Source organism: Clarias gariepinus, chromosome 13, assembly GCF_024256425.1.
Source record: "Clarias gariepinus isolate MV-2021 ecotype Netherlands chromosome 13, CGAR_prim_01v2, whole genome shotgun sequence".
Lineage (NCBI taxonomy): Eukaryota > Metazoa > Chordata > Actinopteri > Siluriformes > Clariidae > Clarias > Clarias gariepinus.
The window spans coordinates 3,311,796-3,334,121 of NC_071112.1; the positions used below are offsets into that span (position 1 = coordinate 3,311,796).

The following is a 22,326-nucleotide window of genomic DNA, read 5'->3' on the forward strand; positions in this document are numbered from 1 at the left end:
TAAACATTGCTATTAGCTAAACATGGTCATTAGCTAAACATGGCAGTCAGCTACACATACATCTAGCTACGCATGTATTTAGCCTAACATGCACATAGCTACACTTACCTTATAGCTAAACATACAACTACGGTAGCTACACTTACCAAATAGCTACCACCACAACACTAGGGACACGGACACACAGAGGCCAGGCTAAGGGACACACAGAGGCCAGGCTAAGGGACACACAGAGGCTAACTACTTACCTGATCTCTAAAACACAACATTACTCAACACCGAATCAGCTCCACACACACTTGAACACCAAAGACTCACATACAAACACATTTAGCCTGGGGACATGCTTAGTAGTTATGGGATAACTTGAACTACAAAATAACAATATAAAATAAACCAACATATAAACAAGGAAAACCAATACATAAGACAAAATGTCCACTTGCCAGTACGTACAAACGTTCAATGCTTGACCCAGTTTCTCAGACTAATCAGCTCTTTATTGAAGATTTAACGACCTACCTCGGTTCGGGTGTGCTCCCGCATCACCTGACCGAGGTGCCTTCTGGGAAACTGAGTCTGCAAAACAAAAACTACAAAGGGCAAAACAGTGCCCTCTAGTGGTGATTCCTTACAGCAGTCACATGAAGTTGCAATTCTTTTTGCCTGGTATTGAGAAACGAATGTGAAATGTGAAACAAATTCTACATTTTCTGATAATTTATTAATTTAAATATTGAGTTAATGCCACAAACCTGACCATATATATTAGACTATACTAATACTGTAAAAATTACTATCTTACATTTCTGACTGCTCTTAAAAAAATAATTCAGGTGAGTTGGCTTCATCAAATTAAAATTTCTAGACAAGAAAGAACAGAAAGTAAAATATTTGTTCACAGAAATAAATAAAAATTCCAAACTCAGTAATCAACAAAGCTCCTGAGTTCCATGTCAGCAGTTTTTTTCTTTTTAAATATTATTAGCACAATTTAAAATTCAGAAAACTAAAGCCCTGTTTTGACTTTTCTTCTTTTTTATAGCTATCTCATCACTGATTCAGAGTACACACTATTAAACCACAGGGTAGATGGGTTCTGTGGCAATGCCACACTGGTTACACTTGTTTCTGGACATCCTGATGTAGCCGTTTTCACCCCAGGCAGTACCCCAGCTGTTGAAAAAGAAATTACTTTTAATAAGTGCCTTTATCGTGCAGCTTTGTATGAAGATATTAATTTTTATAACTGATATGCTCTAATTCTATTATATAATTTTGTGTATATATATATCAACTTAAAATTGAAAATGTAATAACAGCAACAATAATAATAATCTTGTTTTTGATCTTTGTACATTTCTAGTTGCTTTACCTGTTTTTGACCAACCAGTAATCTGTAGTCCAGAAGAAAAAGCCGCCTTTGCCATAACCAACGACCAGGGCAGCATGATTCACATTAGTGCTGCTACACAACAGCTCATTGTAGATGCCTTAAATTAAGAAAATAATTGATAGTTATCATGACTATGCAACTAATTAAAACTTCATTAATTAAAAGGTAAATAAATGGAGTATCATTAATAAAATTAAGATTTATTGGTACAGTGCCTTGCAAAAAATTTCATACTCCTTAAACTTTTCCGCATTTTGTCATGCTACAACCACAAACTTAAATGTACTTTATTGGGTTTTTTTGTGATAGACTAACACAAAGTGGCACATAATTTTAAAGTGGAAGGAACATTTATAATTTAAAAAAAAATTACCAAAAAAAAAAAAAAAACTATGGCATGCATTTGTATTTAGCCTCCTCAACTCAGATACCTCTACTAAAATCCAGTGGAACCAACTTCCTTTAGAAGTCATGTAATTAGTAAATAGATTCCACCTGTGTGTAATTTAATCTCAGTATAAATATACTGTAGCTGTTCTGTAATGCCCTCAGTTCGTTGGAGAACATTTGTGAACAAACAGGATCTTGAAGCCCAAGGAACACGACCAGCACTAGAACCCGGAAGTAAGCGGTCACAAAGCAGGAAGTATAAAAGGAGTAAACAAACTATAGCACCTTGCTCAGTCACTGAGTTTTTGCCCATGCCACGTCAAAATCGTTTGTCGAATCGTGTGTACTCACTTTATTGGCTTTGCTTTCTGATTGAGTGTGCATTTATAGGATGCGGGTTGGATTGTGTCTTTCCCTTGCTCCCCATTCGTGAAAGTCCTTAGATTAAATAGCGTGATTATCCTGCCTACTCGTGTTCTTCCGCGTTTGGGTTTACTATTCACGCAACAAAGGGGTAACCGCTAAAGCTATGTCTTCTGGTCACCTAAGGTTAGTTCTCGACAGAATAACTAAGTCCTCCGCGGTGGACCCAGCGGATCATGCGCACCTCTGCGACAAGCTAACCGGAGCGATCGCTAATCTGCGCCTGGGCCTCCAAGACGTCGCGGCCTTGCGCCAAGAGCTCGCGACGTGGGAGAACAGATCAGCACCAACCACCCCCCGCCCCTCCTCCTTCTGATGTATTTCTGGCACTTATGGATAAATGGGATGGCACGGACGGGAAGTGCAGTGTGTTTTTGACAGCGCTTGATCTAGTGTCCACCAGCAGGTGAGGTGGAGACTGACACCAAACTCTACCATCTGCGGCATGGAGGATCGTCCGTGAGCCGGTACGCAGCTGAATTCCAGACCCTCGCTGTGCAGACCAACTGGGGGATGCCGCGCTCCGGACATACTTCAACGAGGGACTGGCTTCGCGAATAAAAGACAAGCTCGCCAGGCGAGAGCTTCCCGCTACACTGGAGGGACTAATCCAGCTTGCCCTCCGTATTAACCAGCGCCTTCTCTCTCGCCCAAAGCCAGCCCTGAGGACCCTGCCGCCTGCACCTACCTTCTCCTACGCCCCACCACGACCACCTACAGCCTTCACCACCACCGCTACCGGACTTGTCGGATCTCCACCTCCTGCCGTGGTTGACACCGGAGCCGGGAAACCCATGCAACTAGGATGCACCTCCCTGAACGTGGCAGAACGCGAACGACGGTATCGAGGGGGTTTGTGTGCCTACTGTGGGTCGGCGGCACACCACCAGGCAATCTGCCCAATTCGCCATGGAAACGTGCAGCCCCGGTGAGTGCGAGGAGAGACTTACTGGGCCCTCTCCACCTCTTCACCACGACACAACCTCGTCCACCAGATCCAACTCCATCTCACATCCATCTAATCACCGCCCATCATCCTCGGCTATCCCTGGCTGTTGCAGCACAACCCTCTTATTTCATGGACCCGGAATCGAATCATCCAGTGAGGGCCCACGTGCTCTGAACTTTGCCTTTGGGCTCAGGCTGGGACGTGTTCCACGGAGTCGGAGGCCCCTGATGTCAACATCAACGCCATCCCTCCCGCCTATCGTGACCAACCGCCTGGAGCTTTTTGTAAAAGAAGAGCCACCCATCTGCCACCCTATAGCAGAGAGGGCGATGAGTGCTCCCACTGGACATTATGAGAGCCTGGTCATCCCATTCGGACTCTGTAACGCACCCTCGGCCTTTCAACAATTCATCAATGACGTACTGAGAGACATGCTAGGCCTATGGGTGTTCGTCTACTTACATTCTCATATACTCTCGCACCACTGAAGAACACATCCAGCACGTCCGGGCTGTTCTCAAGAGATTGCTCGCTCACCAACTGTACTGCAAGTTGGAAAAATGTGCTTTTCACAAGCACTCCACCACGTTCTGGGTTTTGTTATCTCGCCCCAGGGTGTGGCCATGGACCCGCAAAAACTAGAAGCTGTTCGTCATTGGCCCCTACCCAAACAGCTTCAACGGTTCCTCGGGTTTGCGAACTTCTACCGTCGCTTTATCCGGGGCTACAGTACAGTTGCAGCACCACTGACCAGTCTGATCAGGCCCTCACCTCATCCCTTCCACCTCACTCTCGCCGCCATTTCTGCATTCAAAGAACTTTGCCACTATTTCACCACCGCCCCTATTCTTCTTCACCCAGATGCCAACCAACTGTTCGTTGTGGAGGTGGACGCATCGGATGTGGGCGCCGGCGCTGTTCTCTCCCAGCAAGGTCCAGACTAGAAGCTATACCCGTGTGGCTTCTTCTCCAAGAAATTTAACCCCACTCAGCAGCGACACAGAGTTGGGGACCACAAGTGGTTGGGCATAAAGTATGCCTTGGAGGAATGGCATCACTGGCTCCAGGGCGCCAGTGAGCCGTTTATTGTCTGGACGGATCACCTGAATCTCATCACCATCAGAAATCTCAAACAACTCAACCCACGGCAGGCACGGTGAGCACTATTCTTCGAACAGTTCGACTTCCATCTGTCATACCGCCCGGGGTCCAAAAACACCAAGGCGACCCCCTCTCCCGACAACAAGAGGAAGACGTCCCCTGGGCAGACCCCGTGTCTGTCATACCCACTTCACGTGTGATTGCACCTCTCCAATGGGACTTAGAGACGAGGGTACGCCAGGCTCAGGCTGCTGGACGAGTCTACGTGCCCCAAACTTTAAGAGGTCCTACAATGGGGGCACTCCTCGCCCGTCGCCGGACACCCCAGGAACCGAAGGACCTTTTTATTCATGAAACGGGCATTATGGTGGCCTTCCATGAAAAAGGACATCGAGGAGTTAGTTTAGGCGTGCCCGGTGTGCACCAGGGCCAAGGACCCAAACCGACCCACCCCCGGAGAGCTGCAACCACTTCCCATTCCTCGACGGCCCTGGACACACATCGCCCTGGACTTGATCACGGGCCTGCCGGTTTCCGAAGGGAAAAATACCATGCTCACTATAGTTGACCGGTTCTCCAAAGCAGTACACCTGGTGGCCCTCACCAGAGTTCCATCAGCCAAGGACACCGCCGAGCTGATATTGGAACACGTAGTCCGCCTGCACGGGTTCCCCAAAGACATCGTCTCGGACAAAGGGCCCCAGTTCACCGCCCGGTTCTGGAAGGCCTTCTGCCGTCTGATCGATTCCACCAGTAGTCTGTCCTCTGGTTACCATCCCCAGACTAACGGTCAGACGGAACGGACCAACCATCAGCTAGATCGCTACCTGAGGTGTTTTGTGTCTGACCGCCAGCGCTCCTGGGCCCGCTATCTCACATGGGCAGAGCTATCCCACAATCTCCACGTCTCCTCTGCTACGAACCTAAGCCCATTTGAGGCATGCTATGGTTTCCAACCTCCGATGTTCAACCATCAAGAACCGGAGGTTGACGTACCATCGGCCCAAAAGTTAGTCCGTAGGTGTCGGCAGATATGGAACCAAGCAAACATCGCCGTGCAACGCACCAACACCAGCTACAAAGTAGGTGACAGGGTATGGCTTTTAACAAAAAACCTTCTACTTTATGGTTAGATTGTGGCTTTCCCTTGCTCCCCATTCGTGAGAGTCCTTAGATTAAATAGCATGATTATCCTGCCTACGCGTGTTCTTCTGCGTTTGGGTTTACCATTCTACCCAGACATAGCCATCCACCCAAACTTACAGGTCAGGCAAGGAAAGCCTTAATCAGAGAAACAGCCAAGGTAGGGCCCATGGTAATTCTGGAGGAGCTGCAGAGGTCAACAACTCAGGTGGGAGAATCACCAAGACATTATCCTGACCTGTCTGGTTTGTTCCTTGGGCTTAAAAATTCTGTTTGTTCATTAATGCTCTCTAACAAACCTCATGGTTTTAGTGGTGGCTCAGACGTCTTAAGGCACGGCGTTACTGATCAGAAGGTCGGCGGTTCAATCCCTAGCTCCACCAGGTTGCCATTGTTAGGCCCCTGATCAAAGCCCTTAACCCTGTCTGCTCCAGGGATGCTGTTTCATGGCTGACCCTAGTTATGTTGGGAAAGAAAGAATTTCACTCTGCAGTAATGTACAAATAAAGGCTTAACTTAACTGTATTTATACTGCGATTAAATTACACACAGGTGAGCTTTGTTGACTTCTGAAGGCAATCCGTTACACTGAATGTCAGTTAGAGGTATCAGAGTAAAAGGGTCTGCATACAAATGCATGCCATACTATTCAGATTTTTATTTGGAAAAAAAATTTTAAACCCTTTATAATTTTTCTCTTTACTTGACAATTATTTTATCACATATTTATTATCACATAAAATCCCAATAAAATACATTTGCTTTTGTGGTTGTAATGTGACCAGATCAAGGGGTATGAATACTTTCGCAAGGCCCTGTAGCCTTACTTCATTCGATCTTCATGTGAAACTTGCCTGATTCATAAAGTTGGAAAGAACAATGACTTGCATCTATGGCAACCGAAATGGGTCCAATGGTGGCCACGGCTTCCTGTAGAGCATCCTCACCTCCTTCTACATATACAAATCTAGTGCAGGTGGCTGCGACAGCAGCTGGATCAAACCTGCATTTCTGATCCTGCAGAGAAAGAGGGACCCTATATTTGATAAAAATGGATATTACACGTATTGTAAAACCATCTGCCATTTTGTTGTATAAACAAGCTTGCAATGTTACAAAACATATTTAAAAAATAAATGACTAAAACTAATGGCTCTTAAAACTATGTGGCCTTGTTCTAAATTTTATGACCTACTCACACGGGCTTCATAAGGGTATGATTCTTCTGTATCAATTCCTTTGTTGTCCATAATGTATTGAAAGGCCCAGCCGATCCTTCCTCCTTCACAGCCCTCGTTCCCGTAAGGCTTAGAGCAGTCTACCAACTGCTGCTCACTTAGTGACACCAGTTTACCTGTTTTCTTAAATGTCTGTCCCTCCAGTGAGCCTGTCTAAGAGAGGATAGGTGATAGATTAAAAGGTTGAAAACATATTGGTGCCTACTGTATATACTGTAGCAGTGGTTGGTGGAAGATCAGAAGTACAGACGCTATGTTGAAACAAGCATGTGTCACTCTGCCCTTACCGCACTGAAGGCCCAGCAAGAGTTACAATCCATCTGTTTTTTAACCTCGGTCACATAGCCCTTCTTCCTCCAGTCCACAGTACGTGGCAGAACAGCTCCTCCTGCTTGTCGGAAAAATGTATCTGCACGGTGTTTCTTGGTCGTGTTTAAGGATATCAGGCAGCCCTTTAGTACAGACTCTCTGTACTCATTGTTATCCTGTTACAGATGGGGATTAAGTGAATTTAGTTAATTTTTTTTTATTTTACTTATCCAGCAGTAAAAAGTGTGCTTTTTGTAATAAAAAATTGCTTATTATTCACTTTAGCGGGGATGTTCTACTTCTCATGGTTTATATATTGCTCTTTGTGTGTCAAAAAAAATTAAACAATAACTATTAACTGCAATACATTACATAATGCCAAATTATTTTGAATGGAAAAACTCCCTGGGATGGTACTAGGAAGAAACCTTGAGAGGAATCAGACTCAACAGGGAACCCATTCTCATTTGGGTGATAACGGATAGCAAGGATTGATCTGCATCGTACTGTGTGAGACTGGAAGTTCAGTATAACAGGAGATGTGTTAAAGTTAATATGGAGTCTAGTTCATTCCTGGAGGCTTGGGTAGACTGTAGGAAACTCCAGTCCTGAACTATCGAGCGACTGAAGTCACAAGTCCTCAGAGAACAGCTGTCTGCATCAGCCGAGGACAGGACCGTCTTCGTGGAAAAGTGGAACCGTCCCCAGTCACCACACGCATCCCAGGCAGACCACATGGGGCATCCAAGCGACAAGATCTACAACCAGAAGCAGGACACCAGGACGAATCAGGCAGCTCCAGAGAGCAGAGGCGGTCTGGATCACTGGCAGCTCGTTTGCCTTTAATTTGAGGACATTAGTAAACTTGCGTGTAATCTGCTGTCTCTGCCTGCCTCACGCCTCCTGCTCACCACTGCTTGTCTCGGCAGCTCAATCGCCACAGAGAAATCTGTGCCTTCCTGAGCTTCAACCCGTGGACCCGTGCCCTTCACCTGGGCGCCACCAAAGTCACTGTGCTTTTATCGAGTGTAACTACACTAAGACTTCCCACCTTAATAAAGACTGTTTGTGATTGTGACATCTGGATACTGTGTGTTTCTTCCATGTGTCACACCTGTTACACTTACCTGGTCTGTATAAAGAAGCATATAGCAAATACATATACAGTGGAACCTTAGATTGCAAGCATGTATTTCAAAACACGAACTGCCCCCTAAAGAAATAAATCAGATTATTCGTTCTACAACCAAAAAAATAAATATCCAAAAATTAATTCATACAAAATGTAAAATAAAAATGAAACAATTTAATCTGCACTTTACCTTTGAAAAAAGTAAAAGCAAATCTTGACAGATAAGTGTTTTCGTTAGTGTGTTTGTGTGTGCACGCGCTCTGTGTGTGTGTGTGTGTGCGTGCGTGCGTGCGTGTGTGCGTGTGTGTGAAGCTAATGTAAGACGTGAGGAGGAATGACCATCTACCCCCTCCCTCTCCGCTTATTTGAGGGCATTACTGTGTGGGCGACGACTTTCATACACACACACACACACACACAACGGAAACACTGCTTTATCAGGAAACTGAAAAAGGAACCTCTCTAATGACATTTATGTGCGCGCACACGCTCATGAACTCACTGATGTAAGGTAAAAATTAAACGAATTAATCTGCATTTTACCTTTTAAAAGAATCGTGACAGAGCAGTGTTTCTGTCAGTGTGTGTGTGTGTGTGTGACGGAGAGGGGAGGAGGGAGGAGGCACACACACAGTCCTATGAGATAGACGCACACACACTGAGTCAAAGCATGGGAGACGATTACCCACAATTCCACATCACAAAAGACAGAAGAACCATTGACTTAGTTGTAATCATGTGTAGCTCGATGTCAAAACAAGAAGCGCATGTTTGCTACAGTAAATGATATGATATTGATGATACGTGGTACTCGTAAATTTAAGACTCTCTTGTTTAACAAGGCAAAAAACATTTTTTTTAAACATTTTGCTCGTCTGGCGGCACGCTCGTAAACCGGGTAACTTCCAATCCAAGGTTCCACTGTACTGCAATAATCTTCTCACCATGTCTGCAAAGTAGGTCATCCCAAGCCTATAGCTCTTTATGCCCTGGTCAGCCAGCATGTTGTGTTTCAGGACCAGTTTGCGATTTTCCAACCAGGTCATCTTACGCTGAAACTCTTCCTTTACAGATTTATAGATCTTACCTATAAGAAGAAAAGAAAAAACAGAATCTGACAAAGCAAAATATTGCATGGGTATCCTTTTTTGTAATCACATTCTTATAACCATTGTATAAATCGATTTTGTAAAATTTGTTTGAAACTTTAATTAGACCGAAGATGATTTCTCACCATGCTTTAATTTCCATTCCTTGAATTCCAGGTCCTCCAGAGAGACTGTACTGGCCAGAGCCACAAGAGTCGTGAATATAAGCAAAACCTTCACTCTGCAAAAAATTTGATCAACATTTCTGCTCTTGTGTAAAGATTTGTTTGAGAGAATGTTTTTACTCTTACCTGTGTTTTCAGGAAACTAAAATAAAAATAAACAAAATTTTTAACTAGAATTTTTTCAGCTTAGATAAAATTTTATTATAATTTATCTGTTTCTAGCCCTATGTGTATTACCGTATATGAATTGTGTATATAACACAAATATATATGTGGCACATACCTCATGTTTCTCTGATGTTGAATTCATCTACAGATGCAGATTGTGGATTTCCTTCCTCTATATACCACAGTGTTACATTTGTAAGCCTCCACCTTTTTTCTGTTTAACAAACCTGTTTTTATTGTGCAACTATACTTTTTAGAAGATAAGCAATGCCTGGCACACACCCATACAATATATTTTAGATTTGACATATTTTCAAAAGTCTGCTTTCCCTTCCCCAAATAAAGCATTTAAGTCTGGTTTTCGGAAGCAGTATAAAAGATTAATATTTGTAAGTAATCACCTGCTCGCTTGTTTAGATTGTGGATCTGCTCATGTTCTCTACTGCTGGATTTGTTCAATTTTAAAAAAACAAGCTTTGCATGGTTTAAAGTTAACAATACAATGAAATTTGAAAATTTATTGCTATATAATTATACTTTAAAAATTGGAAAAAAAATATAAAAGTCATTAAGCTTGAATAAACATTTACATATTATTTGTATTTATTTGTTTCCATTGGACACTTTATCCTGGTATACAGTAGGTGACAATGAATCATAGGGATATGTACAGTAGCAGTACTTAGCTATAAAATACTGTACATACTTTGGAAGTCCACTCTAAAACTACAATATAGACTCTGGGTGCAATGTGCCCTCTATGGTTTAAAATACAATTAAATTAAATAAAAATTAGGAAGTAAGAAATTTTTGGGTTAATGTGAAATCCTCTGATCGCATCTTAAAATTCAAAGCTTATCTAGCTGTTGTCAATAATAATTGGAATGCTGCAATGTTATTACCTACATTCTATCTCTGAACGCATTTTGCATACTACAAAAATAAAGTGTTTTTCTTGATGTCCTTGACCAGCCATTACTCTTATCCATCTTTTGTGCCGTAAGCCACAACCAAATGCTGAACACAAGTGTTCAGATTCTTTTAGTAGTATTATCAAGTTCTGATTGGTAACACCAGATTGCCATATGATTTCAATGTAAGACACACCAGAATTATAAAGATGAAAAGTACTGAACTCCACTACAGATGCAGACCTGCCATGTCTTATTTTCTGTTTGCCCCTATATCATGGCTTTGATCATCTTATCGTCAATCTCCACTTCTTTGAACATCCTTGCCCATGGGACCAAAGAACAAAGTAGCTGTGGTAAGTAAGGCTAAGTCTTTATTTATCACATACAGTATAAACTACTGCACAGTGAAACTCTTTCTTCACATATCCCAGCACAACTGGAGTTAGAACGCAGGGTCACCAATGTTACAGCGCCCCTGGTGCCTATTTCTTGAGACACACACAAACACCCACATGCTCATTCAAACTCTATGAGCAATTTGTTAACGCCAATTAGCATAAACTGTATGTTTTTGTACTTTGGGAGGAAATCCACCAAGCACAGGAAGAACATGCAAACTTCATGCCACAGTGTTAACCACTCAGCTGCTGTACTGCCTATATCTTCTGGTCTGCATCGTTCGTTCTTTTGTCACATGACTCTCATATACGCTATGCAGGTATTATGTGGGGAATAGAAGAGAACGATTCTTCTCATGTCTTTCAGTATTTATACAGTATATCTTACACTGGAAATAGTTTACATTGTTCAAACATACATGTCTTACAAACAGTAGGTATTTGTTTCAAATGCTTTATGTTATTAATTAAAATTAGGATTATGAAATTTGTTTCTTGTTCCCAAATTTGCTATTTTGTGAAGATATTTATTTTTATTCTTTTGTTTTATTTTATTTATTTCATTAATTTTATAATTTGGAAATCTCAGAATTTGTAGATTATTTTATCATTTTGTCCGGCTGCTTAAATAAATTCTAAAAAAAAAAAAAAAAGAAGAAGAAGAAGGAATCAGACATTATGATGAAAAAGTTACTCAGTATTTGAGAAGTCTTTTCACCAAATACTTTTTTACTCTTACTTGAGTAATATTATTTTGTTACTACTCTTACTTGAGTACAGTTTTTGGCTACGCAAACCACCTCTGTCAGTCATCATGATGAAACCGTCTCACATGAAGACCTTCCCAGGAAAGCAAGACTAAAACTTAACTCTGCTGCAGAAAAGAAGTTCATTTAGAGTTACCAGCCTCAGAAATTACCAATTAACAAACAGCACCTCAGATTAGAGCAGATTTGGGCCTTGCCAAACTATTAAAGGTTGAAAGCATGCAACTGTATACACTAAACTCTGAAGCATGTTCCAGCATGACAATGCCCCTGTGCAAAGAGAAGTCCATGAGAACATGGTTTGCCAAGGTTGAAGTCAAATTTGAGCATGGATTTTGAATCTGATCAAAGAGCTAACCCTACAGAAAAGGTGGAATGATTTTTTTTGTTTGTTTTTATTTTACTGGATGTCACTGATGCTAAATCTTTTCTTTGATCTTTTAAAATCACATAGGTATTCAGGGACAGTCATTAAAATGGTTTAGATCCTACCTGTCTGATCGATACTATATTGTAGATCTGAACGAAGAACTGTCTGATGTAATGCCAATAAAATATGGGGTCCCACAAGGGTCAGTTTTAGGACCTTGCTGTTCTCCATATACATGCTTCCCCTGGGTAATATCATTGGAAGTCATGGGATTAGTTTCCATTGTTATGCGGATGATACCCAGTTATACATCTCAACAAAACCAGACGGAATATCCAAGTTGTCTAGATTAACTGAGTGTGTGCAAGATATAAAAGATTGATTGACCGATAATTTTCTTTGACTAAATTCAGATAAGACGGAGATACTACTTATTGGCCCAAAAACCTGTACACAACAGCTCTCACAATTCAGCTTGTGTTTAGAAGGATGTACTATTAATAGAAGCTCGACAGCGAAAGACCTGGGCGCAATATTAGACAGTAACTTATCCTTTGAAAATCATATTTTCAATATTTCCAAAAACATTGGAAATACCTTTTTCCACCTTAGTAATAAGTTTGGGAACATTCTATCCATATCTGATGCAGAAAAGCTGGTTTATGCATTCATGACCTCCAGACTTGACCTTAATAATGCATTACTAGATGCCTGTCCTGCATCCTCAATAAACAAGCTACAGTTAGTCCAAAATGATCATATAACCCCAATACTATCATCCCTGCACTGGCTACACCGGCTACCTGTTTAGTTTAGAATTAATTACAAACTAGCATTACTTACATACAAGACTCTAAATGGTTTAACTCCCTCATATCTAGCCAGTCTTCTGACACATTACAATTCACCACGCTCCTTAAGATCACAAAACTCCGGAATTCTGGTCTTCTTCTTCTTTGTCTTTCGGCTGTTCCCTTTCAGGGGTCGCCACAGCGGATCATCTGCCTCCATCTAACCCTATCCTCTGCATCCTCTTCTCTCACACCAACTAACTTCATGTCCTTTCTCACTGCATCCATAAATCTCCTCTTTGGTCTTCCTCTAGACCTCCTCCCTGGCAGTTTAAACCTTAGCCTCCTTCTACCAATATATTCACAATCTCTCCTCTGAACATGTCCAAACCACCTCAATCTGGCCTCTCTGACTTTATTTCCAAAACATCTAACATGGGTCGTCCCTCTGATAAACTCATTCTTGATCCTATCCATCCTTGTCACTCCCAAGGAGAACCTCAACATCTTCAGCTCTGCTACCTCCAACTCTGCCTCCTGTCTTTTCTTCAGTGCCACTGTCTTTAAGCTGTAAAGCATCGCTGGTCTTACCACTGTCCTGTACACCTTTCCTTTCATTCTCGCTGATACTCTTTTATCGCACAACACATGCTGCTCCTGAGCTTCTAGTACTCCAGACCTCCCCTCTGTCCTCTGTACCTGCTGACTCATTCCTGTGCTGAACTGGACTTCATGATACCCAGGACAACTTTTGTTATACTGAACATCCAGCAGCCTAACACATGATGTCGTTATAAAATGTCTGTTATCAGTTATCAGGGGTGGGTTCCCTGTTGAGCCTGGTTCCTCTCAAGGTTTCTTCCTATTGCCATCTCAGGGAGTTTTTCCTTCCCACCATCGCCCTCGGCTTGCTCATCAGGGACAATCTCACAAACTCATTACTATCTCAAAACATTTTTTCTCACTCATACACACTTCCATAATATTCCTTTTCATTTTGTGAAGCTGATCATTGGTAAAAGCGCTATAAAAAATAAAATTTAATTAAACAAAAAAAATTTTTATTGAATATTTGAAATACTGTAAGTTTAAATAAATAAGAGTGTGTAAACAAGCCAGGCAAATGAGAAATTTTGGATTCACTCATTAGGTGGTGTTGCTTGGAGAGCCTGAAGGTTTTACCATGCAATAACTTTACTTGGGTACAAATACTTTTAGTTAAAAAAAAAAACTGAAATAATAAAAATATTCAGTACCTCTATTATCCTTTTATGTCCTTAGGTAAACAATCAGTTTTTTTTTTTTTTTCATTTGAGTCTTATTCCTCTTAAGGTTTCTTACTCATGCTGTTTTGAGGGAGCTTCCTCGCAGCCATCACCCTCTGACTTATTCACAATGGTCAAATTTAAATCAATTTCCAGACTTCTGTAAATCTGCTGTGTAATAATGTTTATTCAAAGTGATGTAAAAATTAAATTGAAATACATTGAATGTTGATACAATGGACTTAATGCAAAAAATACATACAAGGCACTAAAGGCAGTTGCCTAGCTACATACAGTAGATCCCAAGTTTGTATTGGGTGAATGCTGGTCACCAAGGAGAAATTTTAAACACAGAAGGCACGAGTACCTACAGTAATTGGATACACAAGGCCTGCTTCATCGGGACATCATCTAAATTTAGGTTATATAAACACCATTTATTCCATGATGCTACACAAGCTAGGACATATTTGACATTCAAATATATGCAGGTTTGACACATTGAAAATAAAATTATTACAACCTGTACAAATAACTGATAAATTTAAATAAGTATTAATGCAATCTAAATAAAACATTTTAACAGAAGACAGAAGCTGTTTTCAATCTGGACTGCATGGTCTTCATAAGTGAGATCACCTTAAAGATCAACTGAAGTGACAAAATATAAATCAGTAAACATGTGATGTAATCTTAAAAGCATCTGACAGGGAGTACAGAGGACTGATTCAAAACTTTGTGGATTGGTGCCAATGAAACTGCCTCCTGCTAAATGCGGGGAAGACAAAAGAACTAGTGGTGGACATCCGCAGGCACAAAAACACTTCTTTCTCACCAGTGAACATTCAAGGAAAGGACATTGAGAGAGTGGACTCATATAAATACTTGGGTGTTCATCTAAACAGCAAACTGGACTGGACAGACAACACAGATGCTATGTCTAAAAAGGACGGAGCAGACTCTTTCTGTTGAAGTGACTTAGGACTTTTGGAGTTCAGAGAGCACTACTGTAGATCTTTTTTGACTCAGTGGTGGCGTCAACCATATTCTATGGAATCACCTCTGACTCTCAGAATCTCTACTGCAGACAGGAAGAGCCTAGACAAACTGATTAAGAAGGCCAGCACAGTTCTGGTGATTCCCCTGGATACTGTAAAGGAGGTGGGAGAAAGGAGGATGGTAGCTATGCTATCATCATTGCTAGAGAATGAGTCCCATCCTCTTTATGAAACAGTTACATCTCTGAACAGCTTCTTTAGCGATGGCCTGTTACATCCCAAGTTTCTGAAGGAGCGATATTGAAGGTCATTTCTCCCTGCTGCTATTAGACTTTACAATCAGAGCTGCTCCCAGTGAACCGGTCTCCATATTCCACACTGTTGTATACCGTTATATAATGTTACAATATCTAAATTTTTGCAATAATTACAATATCTTAAATATGACATTACAATAGTATCTTACAATACAGTTATAATATGTTAGATTTGGGTGCAATAGCAACTGTGCAATAACACCATTTGAAACTGCAACATTATCCTAGTGCAATTCATTGCAACATAACTGTACAATAACATTTTAAACTGTGCAGTATTATCATAGTGCAACTCAATGCAATGGAAACTGCAATAATGACTTTTTAAATTGTGCAATAATACCCTTGTGCAATTTGTTGGAACTAGTGCAATCATTGTATTGTCTTTACTTTTTCTCTTGTATTTATGCACTGTACTGTCCCTATTTTTTTTTTATTATTATTTGCACAATTTTTTCTTCTCTGTTGTAACAGACATTTCCCCACTGTGGGACAAATGAAGGTATATCCCATCTTAATATAGAAAAAAGAGAAAAAGGAAATGTTTTCACTTCTTGGAAAGTGGAATTAAAAATGCCAAGTGAACATGAACACTGATCTATAAAAATGTATAACTAAGGTCAACTAATTTACATCCAAAATAACAAAACCCTAAATGCATCTACTTTATGTTATGATGGGGTCGTTTCAATTGGTAAGATCAAAAGTGATCGATGTTATGTTGCAATAAAATGTCAGTTGACTACCTGAATGTACAGTATAAAGGTTATGTTATCCATGGATGTTCTTTTCTTCTCTGATGGCACTGGCATATTTAAGAAATCAAATTGTGGAAAAAGTGGTACTAGGAGCATGAGAATTCATTTTCACAGATAAACTCCCACCACATGCAAGTTTTAAATATAAAGGATGTCAAATGAAATATAATTATTATATAGCTAAAATGACCGAACTCAGTAGACAGAAAAACAACACCAGCACTGTCAGAATATACTGTTTACTCCTTCTACAAACATGTTAACACCATTAATTATTTGTGAAGAAAAGTGCCCTTTTTTTCTTCCTGTTTAGGGTCCAACAGTATTAATATGATAAAGTAATAAAAAAAATATAAATAATTAAATAAGCATAAAACAGCACACAAAATGACAAACCTGTTTAGTCCATCCATTTTATTTATTTATTCCATTCATTTTTTTTTCATCCTAAAGTAGAAAATAAGGTTGGTACAATATTCTGTTTTGAGTAATTTAATATAGAAATTATTGTTGTTGTTTTTTTACTGTGCAATGTTTTACATAATTAAGCCATGCTGAGGCTGCAGATTTGGTTTGCCATGGACCTTTTCACCCACCTGTGGAAAAATATCAATACAATTTTTGCATTTATTGTAGCTAGATAATAATAAAATAACAAGTCATAATTAAAATATTTAAATATGTAACATTTTACATATTTACATTTTATATTTATATGTTTATATCTGGAATCTCTTAACGCCAGTTACCATTAGTTTAAATATAAAAAAGGATTTAAAAGCTGTGACAGCACTGATGTTTATATATATATATATATATATATATATACACACACACCTTTAAACAAGAGGGTAGCTGGCTGCTGTGGCAATACCACATTGGTTTTTCTTGTTCCTGGACATCTTGATATAGCCTTCATCACCCCAATCTAGACCCCAGCTGTGTTGGGAAAAAGACAGTATAAAATTTTGTGATCAGTGTTGTCTACTGGTTTTAACAATGTTTCAATTGTACTTTGAATTGTATCTTGGCTTTTTAATTGTACTTATCTAATGGATCTGTTTTAAATATGAATTTGAATATTTTTTGTTTGAATAAGTTGTTTCCTGCCTTTAAATCAATGGTGTCGAACTTGGCATAATGCACAGATAGCTTAACAAAAAAAAATGTTCCTTTTAATTGGAATAAACAATGGATAAACATTGCCTAGTGAAAAATTAATTAATTAGTTGGGTTAAGAAATGTTCAATATGTTATGAAGACCTAAAAATAGTTGTGGAGCATGAACTTTGCAGGAGAAATGTGGAAAAAAAATAATAATAAATGATGAATAAATTTCACACATGAATTAGCTGCCAAATTGCATATAAACAAAGGTAATGGTCATAAAAAAATAGTATGTGTGACATTTTGTATTTTACAAAGCAATGTGTGTCACCTGCATAGATATCGGGATTAGATCAATTGCTAGATTAGAATTGTTACTATATATTTATATTTGTAGCTTTGGAAAGAAAAGGCCATTACAAGCCAAAATAATGAAGTTTTCATATTTATGTATCTGTGTATCTTATTTACTTTTTTTATTATTTCATTTTACCTGTTCTTGACCAGCCAGTAGTCTTTTCCATTGTCTGTGCCATAACCAACAGCCAGAACACCATGATCCAGATCCAAGCTGCTGCACTCAGGCTCATTGTAGATTCCTTTAATCAATAAAAAAAACATTTATGGACCCAATTATTTATTAATTGAATTATTTATCAATTAAATAAATGTAAACCACTAAACAGTACCATTTAGATCCTGAAGCATTAGAAATAACCAATAATGTTTATATTAGACTCACCAGATTCATAGAACTGGAAGGATTCGTGGCCTGCATCTATAGCGACAGAAATAGGTCCGATGGTTGCCACGGCTTCTTGTAGAGCATCCTCATCTTCACTATTGATATCCACATAGCCAGTGCATGTGGCTCCCACAGTGTCTGGTTTAAACCTGCACTGACCATCCTATTAAAAATAAGGGAATATAAGACTTAGTTCTTATTATAAATTACTTACCATTGTAAACCTGAAAGCCTGCTTGGTAAAAAATCAATAAACATAGTTTTCCAGCAAATTCAGATAGGGGTTTTAATCAATTTTTTAACAAAAAAAAAATGCCATTCCCATTTATACAAGACCCCTAAGGGAGTTAAACCATATGTTTTCCTGTTCCACTTACCATGGCTTCATAAGGGTAGGATTCCTCTGTGTCAATTCCCTTGTTGTCCTTAATATATTCAAAAGCTTGATCCATCAAACCTCCCCCACATCCAAAGTTTCCATAATCATTAGAGCAGTCCACTAACTGCTGCTCACTCAGTGACACCAGCTTCCCTGTCTTCCTAAAAGTTTGGCCTTCCAGTGATCCTGTCTAAGAGAGGATGGGTGATGGAGAAAGAGATTAGAGAAGAGGGCAAAAGAAGAAAACAGACAGTCTATTTACACCAAGACCTGTAAAAGTGGCAGGTTCTTAAAACTAACACTGATTGACTGTGCAGAAAGAGTAACAAGGCCATAATGCAGTAACCATATATTACGCTCGCCTTACCGCGCTAAAGGCCCAGCATGAACCGCATGCCTTTTGATCTTTAACATCAGTCACATAGCCCTTTTCCCTCCAGTCCATGGTAGCTGGCAGAACAGCTCCTCCTGCCTGTCGAAGGAATGTAATTGCACTGTGTCTCTTGGTCCTGTTGAATGATCCCAGGCAGCCCTTGAACACAGATTGTCTGTACTCCTGGTTACTCTGTCAGAAAAAGAGATATAGTGAATTTAGTCGCTGTTTTAAAGGAGACACTTATTAACTTAACTGTGTCTACCCGTCTTGGCTTTGCAGTTGTCCTCACAAATTTTATATTTATGTTTTTTTTGTATACCAGTCCATTACTAAGCATTATTTACAAAGACTTAATTACATATCTAGGGATGATTTAGAGTAGTTATTATTATTATTATTATTATTATTATTGGATTTAAAGGTATGACTTACAATAATGCTTGCATTACCAATTTAACTTATGAGAGAAGTGCATTGTATACATACAAATGCATAAAATTGTATTGTACAAATATAAATACCCAGCAACGGCCCTCAAGATCCGCCCTTTTGGAAATCTCACCCAATCATTCAGACATCACAAAATGTTCTCCAGTTAAAGTCGATCAGGGCCTTACACTTGCACATTTTTCCTTTGAGAACTCAAAGCTTTGAGACTTACACATCAACTTCGAGATCTTCCTGTTTACTTGCTGGCACATATATATTCCATACCTTGACAGGTGCCATTTTAATGAGATAATCATTGGTATCAAATTAGACCAAATTGAGTGCACAATTTGTAGCACAAAGGAGACATACTAATACCAAGAACTCCTAAAATCAATAATGTTATTGCTGATAAGCTCATTTGTACTAAAAATAATAATTAAAAAAAAGAATGCCAAACAATCATTTTTGAAACAAACCCTACAGTATATATATTTTTCTTCTTACCATGTCTGCAAAGTAGGTCATGCCGAGTCTGTAGCTCTTAATGCCCTGGTCTGCCAGCATGTTGTGTACCAGGACCAGTTTGCGATTTTCTAGCCAAGTCATCTTACGCTGAGACTCCTCCCCTACAGACTTATAGATTTTACCTAGAAGGAAAAATAAACAAACGATAATCATAATTACTACTAAAGCTTGTTCTTACTATCCTGTTTTAAAATTTACAAAACATGTTTTAAGGTTTTATTATGTACAAGAATGTTTCTTACCAAACTTCAGTTTCCAGGAATGAAACTCCAGGTCTTCCAGCGAGAGGCTGGCTGCACTGGCCAGAGCCACAAATGCGGTGATGACAATCAAAACCTTCATTCTGCAACCAATAAGAAAGAGGGAAAAAAAATCACATTCTGTTTTAAATTCCCCTACCATTGCATATTTCTTCCCTCTGTTGTCATAAAATACAACTGGCTGGTTACCCAGATTTGCAGGTTGTTTAAAACTAAAACATCATTAATCTGTGCAAATCCAGTTCGCAGATGTGTATGTTGTACATACCTGTTTCTGTAGAACTCTCTGTGGATGGAAACTTTTCATGGTCGTCTATGTTTTATATGCTACTGTGTCATGACCCATTCTGATCATGTGTTTGTCACACACAAAACACAAGAGATAGTAGTTAATCTTATACTCATTTATTGCAGAAAGTGCATAATTTACCATGTGGTAATGTCACAGTCAGGTGGTGAAGACTATTTGAGATTAGTTCCTTCTTAAGTATAGTTTGAACAAGGTGAAAAAGCAGAGAAATAACAGAATATATAACAATGTATATATAAATAACAGTGTATATAAAAACATTATATTAAATAATAAACAGTATATAATAGACAATAAACATGTTACAGTATATAAACATTTCCTTACCCGAGATCACATTCATCCTGGAAAAATGTTTACCACACTGTCACTTAAAACCAACTCACCCATAGTCGCTTACATACCGTATCTATAATTTCAATCTAACAGAATACAAAGTCTGTGCATGAATACAATCTATTCGACTGATACACTGTAGCCATCGTGCCATTGGGTGGTGTCATACCTCTGTGACAGTACTGAGCAACTTGCCAGGGCATTCCTCACAATAGTGAGAATCACAGTGGGAATTACGTCTTTGCTTGACCACCTTAGGACAATGAATAGAACTGGGGACAGTTATTGGCTAGACCAGATGAAAAACTGTTGTCTCATGTTCAACAGTACGTTAACTTGGCCTTGGGAAAGAGGTCCACAGAGTCTGGCCAAACGTTTCCTATATCTGCTGCACGACAACTGGTGGTGGTGCCATTCTTGCAAACAGAAAGGTGATTCACATACAGTGAAGATAGCCACACATGGGGGTTACAATATGAAACCATGGGCATGTTCAGACCTCATGCCAACCCGATCTATATGGATAAAATCAAAATAATGACATACTCTATAGCCGCTGGTCAAACTTAGAGTGAAGCCATTGGTTAATGATCCAGCTCTAAAACTTTCCAAAGCTTTACATGATTTGCAGATGTTTTTGTTCCTGTACTGCTACACTTCAGCATTTTACATTTATGCCCACAACATTTTTATTAGAGTTAAAATAATGCAGTATGATGTCCCAAAAGGTTATCTGCTTTAAAACCCAAAGACACAGTTTGAAGTCTGATGCTCCCCCGTTAACACACACAATGGCAATGGCATTCTGCAATGGCAGAAGTGGGCAGAACCTGCAAGAACAAGAAAAAGACAACCCCAATCCCATACAAAAGTACAAAATGCTAAGAGTCAGTATTGTAACAGCTTCCATATACTGTAAGCACATACTTTTTATCATCATTCAAGTCAAGTTTGTAGGCTTTTACTGTCCATATACAGTTAGTACACTGTAAAACCGAAACAATGTTCCTCCAGCAACATTAAATTAACAGAAAACAACGTAGGTAACTAAGAAACCTAATTAGCTGACTAGCTGAGACAAGACAGATTGACATGACAACAAAAATTAACAACATAACTTAACAAAAAACTAACTAGCTTACTTTAAGACCTAATTAGTCGGCTAGCTGTGACAAGACATTTTAAGTTAACAGGGATCTATTTACGACAATATAAAGTGCACATGCAAATGTGCAAACCTATGGTGTATGTATTTGTTGTTTTCTTTTCTTTCTTTGCTATAAAACTATAGCTATAACTATAACTATAGTTATTAATAAAACTATAACTATAGTTATTAAACTATAACACTTATTTTTTTATTATTATTATTATTATTATTATTATTATTATTATCTAGAGCACACATTCATATTTTTAAAGTGCAAAGTATTCATTTTGGAGAAAGTCTCTTATCCCAAATTATTATACAGTATGTACACACTACCAGTCACCTTCTAATTCCCTGGCCTTTCCTAATGCCGTTTTTTATTAAACAATGTTGAAGTTGATATTGTGATGTGTTTGCTACTTATTTTCTGTAAATCCTTTATAAACGGTCTAATACGAGGTGCTGATTTTTTGTGACTGTTAATTCTAAATTAAGTTCTCTGTTATGTTCTTGATCTCATGAGAGCTAGTTTCATCATGGTGATTTATCAGTTTTGCAAATACAATTAAATTTTATTTGTACAGCGCTTTTAACAGTATAATTGTC

At 39.2% G+C, this 22,326-nt stretch overlaps 3 protein-coding genes across 3 annotated transcripts in view; 1 reads left to right on the forward strand and 2 right to left on the reverse strand.

Annotated features, from left to right (window-relative positions):
* LOC128535427 (THAP domain-containing protein 2-like) overlaps positions 1 to 22,326 on the forward strand; it is a 67,004-nt gene that overhangs the window by 18,752 nt on the left and 25,926 nt on the right. The window lies entirely within an intron of this gene.
* LOC128535422 (procathepsin L-like) lies at positions 188 to 9,703 on the reverse strand. Its single transcript, XM_053509318.1, has 8 exons — positions 9,638 to 9,703; positions 9,316 to 9,410; positions 9,026 to 9,168; positions 6,928 to 7,125; positions 6,602 to 6,793; positions 6,257 to 6,419; positions 1,376 to 1,493; positions 188 to 1,176 (listed from the first exon to the last, which is right to left on the reverse strand). The coding sequence occupies exons 1-8, from the start codon at positions 9,640 to 9,642 to the stop codon at positions 1,077 to 1,079; spliced, it is 1,014 nt and encodes a 337-aa protein (XP_053365293.1). The 5' UTR covers positions 9,643 to 9,703; the 3' UTR covers positions 188 to 1,076.
* Positions 16,500 to 20,216, reverse strand: LOC128535423 (procathepsin L-like). Its single transcript, XM_053509319.1, has 9 exons — positions 20,193 to 20,216; positions 19,907 to 20,007; positions 19,644 to 19,786; positions 18,699 to 18,896; positions 18,330 to 18,521; positions 17,950 to 18,115; positions 17,701 to 17,806; positions 16,938 to 17,039; positions 16,500 to 16,696 (listed from the first exon to the last, which is right to left on the reverse strand). Exons 2-8 carry the CDS (start codon positions 20,004 to 20,006, stop codon positions 16,940 to 16,942), a joined length of 1,005 nt encoding a protein of 334 aa, XP_053365294.1. The 5' UTR covers position 20,007; positions 20,193 to 20,216; the 3' UTR covers positions 16,500 to 16,696; positions 16,938 to 16,939.